This window comes from Pseudorasbora parva, unplaced genomic scaffold (assembly GCF_024679245.1).
Source record: "Pseudorasbora parva isolate DD20220531a unplaced genomic scaffold, ASM2467924v1 scaffold_102, whole genome shotgun sequence".
Classification (NCBI taxonomy): Eukaryota; Metazoa; Chordata; class Actinopteri; order Cypriniformes; family Gobionidae; genus Pseudorasbora; species Pseudorasbora parva.
This window is the reverse complement of record NW_027125078.1, coordinates 15,067-22,500: the sequence shown is the minus strand read 5'-3', so window position 1 is coordinate 22,500 and position 7,434 is coordinate 15,067. Positions and strand designations below refer to the sequence as shown.

Here is a 7,434-nt window from a genome sequence, read left to right as displayed (position 1 = left end):
GAACAATTCTATGAGAGCAAAACAAACAAACAAACAAACAAACATGCTTAGACAACACACACACACACAAACCCTGCTGCTCGTGACGGCACATTGATGAACCGATCGGTTTCTGTGAGAAACTCATCTAGTGTTCCCGTCCGCTATTACTGCCGTCTGCTGAGGTCAAACTGGCGCGATCATCATATATATATTATCAGGCATGTGCCGATATCAATTTTTCATGTTACGATTAATTGCTGAAGTTTTCACGATATTGAAATAAGTTGCAAAAAAAAGTGTTGTCATAGCATAACAGCTTTAAGAACTATTTTTGTAATAACAAAAATAACTGAATGTTTAAATACAATAATGCACCAAAAATATATACAGCTCTATATGACCCCTCAATGAGAAATCAATGTTATGTGGTCTCTTGATATTTTTCAGAGCTGTAAAAGTACAATTTTCAAACAGATTAAAGTGCAAAAGAATTAGGCTATAAAGAACAACAGGTAGGCTTACAAATTACAATAAGGTCTCGTTATTTAATGCATTAACTAAGATTGAGCACGAGCTACATTTGGTACAGAAAGTATAATGTTTTTGTTCAGAAATACTGATGATTGTTAGTTTTATCATAGGTCCATTAAAAAAGTTATTTTGATTTTGATTGTAATGTTATTAAACAGTAACTAAGAAATTAACATTACTTAGAATGATTAATTCTTTATAAGTATTTTTCATTGTCAATTTGGTAATAACGAAGTCGTATGTCTCAAAGTTTTACTGAACAATAACAAATAATCAGAACAGTTCTAATCATTAGGGCATGTTGTAGTCCAGATTAAAGCATAAAAATGTTTGTTTGAAAATAAATAGCCTGTTAAGTCTTTAAGTATTAAGTATTTGGTGCTGTGATGAATAACATTGAGATTACAAAAACGAATGGCTGTTTTAAAAACTACAGGCGGTTTGTTTGTTTGCGGGTTTCCGGGGTAATCGCTGCATTCTGCAGTTCATCAGCGCCCTCTGCTGTCACTGAGCGGCACTTCAGCCGCGCGTCTCCTTCACCGGTTCATCAGCGCCCTCTGCTGTCACTGAGCGGCACTTCAGCAGCGCGTCTCCTTCACCGGTTCATCAGCGCCCTCTGCTGTCACTGAGCGGCACTTCAGCAGCGCGTCTCCTTCACCGGTTCATCAGCGCCCTCTGCTGTCACTGAGCGGCACTTCAGCAGCGCGTCTCCTTCACCGGTTCATCAGCGCCCTCTGCTGTCACTGAGCGGCACTTCAGCAGCGGGTCTCCTTCACCGGTTCATCAGCGCCCTCTGCTGTCACTGAGAGGCACTTCAGCAGCGCGTCTCCTTCACCGGTTCATCAGCGCCCTCTGCTGTCACTGAGCGGCACTTCAGCATCGCGTCTCCTTCACCGGTTCATCAGCGCCCTCTGCTGTCACTGAGAGGCACTTCAGCAGCGCGTCTCCTTCACCGGTTCATCAGCGCCCTCTGCTGTCACTGAGCGGCACTTCAGCAGCGCGTCTCCTTCACCGGTTCATCAGCGCCCTCTGCTGTCACTGAGCGGCACTTCAGCAGCGCGTCTCCTTCACCGGTTCATCAGCGCCCTCTGCTGTCACTGAGCGGCACTTCAGCAGCGTGTCTCCTTCACCGGTTCATCAGCGCCCTCTGCTGTCACTGAGCGGCACTTCAGCAGCACGTCTCCTTCACCGGTTCATCAGCGCCCTCTGCTGTCACTGAGCGGCACTTCAGCAGCGCGTCTCCTTCACCAGTTCATCAGCGCCCTCTGCTGTCACTGAGCGGCACTTCAGCAGCACGTCTCCTTCACCGGTTCATCAGCGCCCTCTGCTGTCACTGAGCGGCACTTCAGCAGCACGTCTCCTTCACCGGTTCATCAGCGCCCTCTGCTGTCACTGAGCGGCACTTTAGCAGCGCGTCTCCTTCACCAGTTCATCAGCGCCCTCTGCTGTCACTGAGCGGCACTTTAGCAGCGCGTCTCCTTCACCGGTTCATCAGCGCCCTCTGCTGTCACTGAGCGGCACTTCAGCAGCGCGTCTCCTTCACCGGTTCAGTCATGTGCAAACGCACGTTGGGCTTGTTAATATCTGAGCGCTTCCCTTTGACGCAGAATACAGCGGTGTTGAGCATTTATACTTTTTTATTAATTTTATATTAAAATTATTATTTACGATATTTTAAAGTGCCCACGATAACAATATCATGCATATTCATTATTGTGATAAATCGCATTATCGAATGTCTAATATATATATATATATATATATATATATATATATATATATCATTATTATTGCCTGTGCGGATCTGCCGAATGAGGATCTACATAATATATATCTATGATTGCGCCAGTTTGACCTTATCAATGTCGTCACGAGCCGCAGGGTTTGTTTGCCTGTTGTCTAAGCTTTTTTTTTTTTGCTTTCATAGAAATGTGACCATAGACTGTAAATAAATATGGACGTAGTGTCCGTGACGTCACCCCTAGGATTCCGGTAAGCCGCTCTGAAGCGTAAAGTAAAGACGAGCTGGCCGTCGCCATCTTGCGAGCGCGTCATAGAGTGTCACTCCCGGATAACAGAAAATGGCCAAAAAGGCGGGATATGGGCGGAGATGGGTGACGCAATGACTATAGACAGCAGATAAATGGCTACCCACCTGTCACTCAAGGTAACCACGTCCATAATTATGCAGAACTTTAAGGCTTTATATAACGTAAACAAATGAGTTATAAAAAAATTCACCCCCTCGCAGTTGTCATAAAAGTCCAAATTAGCCGTATAGGCCAAAACCACAATTTGTACCAGGCTGTAAACATGTTTTTTTCTGCTGTAAAGTTGGGAATTTCACCATAAGGACCAATGTGATTCTGCTCATTCTGGAGCCGCTCTGGTGGCCAGTTGAGGAACTGCCGTTTACATTACTTCCGTATTGGCTTCAAGAGAGATCGCCGCTTGAAGATTACCCATTCACATCATTATATGACCTACACTCACACAGCAGAGTTGAGTTAAAAATCTTCATTTGTGTTCTCCTGAAGAAACAAACACACCTACATGTTGATGCCCTGGGGTCAGCAGATCACAGGCTCATTTATGGCTGAACTATCCCTTTAATGAAATAAGAGAAATGTCCACATCATCCCGTGCAGAAGTGCTGACCCTTCATGTGTGGTGTTACACATACACTGCTCAGAAAAATGAAAGGAACACTTTTTAATCAGAGAATATCATCAGCTCAGTTAAACTCCCGGGATATTGATCTGGTCAGTTAAGTAAGAGCACATCTGATCCAATCTCCTCAGTCTTTATTGTCAACAGTTCTTCAACATGAAGGTTTCTTCAGAACATGAACTGTTCCTCTGAATTTGAACATTCCTTTCTGAACATGAATGGTTCATATGGGCTTCTCTTGCCTACTCAAATTGTTTTGTTAAATATAGCCTATAGAAATTAAATCATTATGTAATACTGAAACAATAAATGTTTTTATTTTAATTTTAAATAATTGACTAATTCAAAGCAAGACAGTAACCCGGTCAAACAAAATAGTGAATGAAATTTTAGGTCTAATCCTAGTTGGGAATTAATCTATTTAGGACTATTTGCAAACAATATTTGCATTAATTTACATCAAATACATTATTAGTCCCGAGATTCTTCTCATGAGTGAATAAATACACAGATCCGCTGATTATATTTGAGTTTTCTCCGTGTTCTAATAAACAATCAGAAACAGACTTCAAGAGCCTTACAAAATGACCTCTAGCGGCCCACTGGTGTGACTGTCTCTGACCAAACAATCAGAAACAGACTTCACGAGCCCCACAAAATGACCTCTAGCAGGCCACTGGTGTGACTGTCTCTGACCAAACAATCAGAAACAGACTTCAAGAGCCCTACAAAATGACCTCTAGCAGGCCACTGGTGTGACTGTCTCTGACCAAACAATCAGAAACAGACTTCAAGAGCCTTACAAAATGACCTCTAGCAGGCCACTGGTGTGACTGTCTCTGACCAAACAATCAGAAACAGACTTCAAGAGCCCTACAAAATGACCTCTAGCGGCCCACTGGTGTGACTGTCTCTGACCAAACAATCAGAAACAGACTTCACGAGCCCCACAAAATGACCTCTAGCAGGCCACTGGTGTGACTGTCTCTGACCAAACAATCAGAAACAGACTTCAAGAGCCTTACAAAATGACCTCTAGCAGGCCACTGGTGTGACTGTCTCTGACCAAACAATCAGAAACAGACTTCAAGAGCCTTACAAAATGACCTCCAGTGGGCCACTGGTGTGACTGTCTCTGACCAAACAATCAGAAACAGACTTCAAGAGCCTTACAAAATGACCTCTAGCAGGCCACTGGTGTGACTGTCTCTGACCAAACAATCAGAAACAGACTTCAAGAGCCCTACAAAATGACCTCTAGCGGCCCACTGGTGTGACTGTCTCTGACCAAACAATCAGAAACAGACTTCAAGAGCCCTACAAAATGACCTCCAGCGGGCCACTGGTGTGACTGTCTCTGACCAAACAATCAGAAACAGACTTCAAGAGCCCTACAAAATGACCTCCAGTCGGCCACTGGTGTGACTGTCTCTGACCAAACAATCAGAAACAGACTTCAAGAGCCCTACAAAATGACCTCCAGTGGGCCACTGGTGTGACTGTCTCTGACCAAACAATCAGAAACAGACTTCAAGAGCCCTACAAAATGACCTCCAGTGGGCCACTGGTGTGACTGTCTCTGACCAAACAATCAGAAACAGACTTCAAGAGCCCTACAAAATGACCTCCAGTGGGCCACTGGTGTGACTGTCTCTGACCAAACAATCAGAAACAGACTTCAAGAGCCCTACAAAATGACCTCTAGCGGCCCACTGGTGTGACTGTCTCTGACCAAACAATCAGAAACAGACTTCAAGAGCCCTACAAAATGACCTCCAGTGGGCCACTGGTGTGACTGTCTCTGACCAAACAATCAGAAACAGACTTCACGAGCCCTACAAAATGACCTCCAGTGGGCCACTGGTGTGACTGTCTCTGACCAAACAATCAGAAACAGACTTCAAGAGCCCCACAAAATGACCTCCAGTGGGCCACTGGTGTGACTGTCTCTGACCAAACAATCAGAAACAGACTTCACGAGCCCTACAAAATGACCTCCAGTGGGCCACTGTTGTGACTGTCTCAGACCAAACAATCAGAAACAGACTTCACGAGCCCTACAAAATGACCTCCAGTGGGCCACTGGTGTGACTGTCTCAGACCAAACAATCAGAAACAGACTTCAAGAGCCCCACAAAATGACCTCCAGTGGGCCACTGGTGTGACTGTCTCTGACCAAACAATCAGAAACAGACTTCACGAGCCCTACAAAATGACCTCCAGTGGGCCACTGGTGTGACTGTCTCTGACCCTGACCCTAATCCGAATCAGAATCAGACCCGGGTCAGACATATATAAATATAATATATTTATGGGATGTGGAATCAGCCGAGCTGGAGGATGGAGAAGTGTTGGTGTTCATCTGAGTTTGGTGAAGTGACCTGTGCTTGGGGTCAGGGGTCAGGGGGTCAGTCAGGTCTTCAGAATGAGCTTTGAGCCTCCGGGACTCTAGGTTGGAAATTATTGATCTGTTAGGGTTAGTTTTTTTTTTTAAGAAGCCACTGGTTATGAATATCATAATGAGGCCATGTGACCCTGACGTTGACCTGTGTTGGACGGGTCAGTTGTTCATGACTGTGTGTGTGCGTGACCGGTTAGTTGTTCATGACTGTGTGTGTGTGTGTGTGTGTGTGTGTGTGCGTGACCGGTTAGTTGTTCATGACTGGGTGTGTGTGTGTGTGTGTATGTGTGTGTGTGTGTGTGTGTGTGAGTGTGTGTGTGTGTGACTGGTCAGTTGTTCATGACTGTGTGTGTGTGTATGTGTGTGACTGGTCAGTTGTTCATGACTGTGTGTGTGTGTGTGTTCGATCTAGCAGGAAACCGGTGGCAGTGGCTGAGAAATCGAACCCGTCGAAGCGTCACCGTGATCGGCTGAATGCAGAGCTGGACCGGCTGGCGAGTCTGCTGCCGTTCTCAACCGAGATCATCTCCAAACTGGACAAGCTGTCCGTCCTTCGGCTGAGCGTCAGCTACCTGCGGGTCAAGAGCTTTTTCAGCGGTACGTGCGTGTGTGAGTGTGTGTGTGTGTGTGTGTGTGTCTGTCCTGCGGCTGAGCGTCAGCTACCTGCGGGTCAATAGGTTTTTCAGTGGTACATGTGTGTGAGTGTGTGTGTCCATCCTGTGGCTGAGCATCAGCTACCTGCGGGTCAAGAGCTTCTTCAGTAGTGAGTGAGTGAGTGAGTGAGTGAGTGAGTGAGTGAGTGAGTGAGTGAGTGGGAGCCTTGCTGTGTGGCGTAAGCGATGTTTTATGTACCCTTAATGTCAAAGCTGTGCTACCTCTGAGAATATTTGAATCCTTTATGTAAGAAATTTGATTGGTGGATTCAAATTAAGAAATTAGCAGATACAATTTTTTCCCTACTATGGTAGTCAATGGGGCTCAAAATCTGCTTTTATAAAAAACATTCTTCCAAATATCTTCGTTTGTGTTCAGCAGAAGAAAGAAATTCTTGCAGGTTTGGAGTAATTTGAGGGAGAGTAATTGATGACAGAATTTTCATTTTTGGGTGAACTATCCCTTTAAAATGTTTGAACCAGTCGTGGCTTCTAGTGGTCGACCAATGTATCGCCTCGGCCAATATTTGGCATTTTTCTGATGTGGTAGAAGCGGGACTGTTGTTTTGACGCTCTCACTCTACTTTGTCTTCATCTGTTAAACAGTCATATTATCTGTTAAAGCCCCACTTGGCTACTTTTGCTCTCGGGGTCCCCCTACAGTTTGGAAAAAATTATGTCCTTAACTACTGTCGTAAGCTGTCATCCTACATCAGGGGATGCCATCGCGCGTGCATTTGTTGACATGACAACCCTGATAGCCCTGAACTAGTCTCGTCTCATAACCCGCGGACCCCGTATGTCTATTTAATGGTCGCGGGTGCGCGGCGTGTTGTAAAAATATATACAGTGGTGCGGTGCGGGCCAAATAACTTCAAGCGTCCCGCGGGTCGGTGCGGTCGGTGCAGCACTAACAGTTCCCCTGAAAACTGCAAGAGGAGTTCTTCTGGCGTCGCGTGTGAAATGTCTTCATCCCAGGTAACGTTACAGTCAGTGGCATGTGTTTCAGCATGTCATATGAATATAATTTCATGGGTTTTGTTTTTTTTAAACGCCAAATAATCACGATGCTCACGTTTACAAGCCAGCGTCATTATAGTAGTCTATTGGTTACCATTTTACAGAATCTATATGATACTTCAGTAAGTTCAATGTTTGAGTGGTAGCTCACCGTAACAAGCAGGACAGCATCGGTCG

At 45.2% G+C, this 7,434-nt stretch overlaps 1 protein-coding gene across 1 annotated transcript in view; it reads left to right on the top strand.

Annotated features, from left to right (window-relative positions):
• The window catches only part of LOC137065645 (aryl hydrocarbon receptor repressor-like), a gene marked incomplete at its 3' end in the record, with an annotated part of 9,247 nt that extends 3,066 nt beyond the window's left edge, over positions 1–6,181 (top strand). The window contains exon 3 of the mRNA XM_067437295.1: positions 5,997–6,181. Within this exon, the coding sequence (XP_067293396.1) occupies positions 5,997–6,181 (185 nt within the window). The remainder of the gene's footprint in view (positions 1–5,996) is intronic.
• Positions 6,182–7,434: the final 1,253 nt, after the last annotated feature.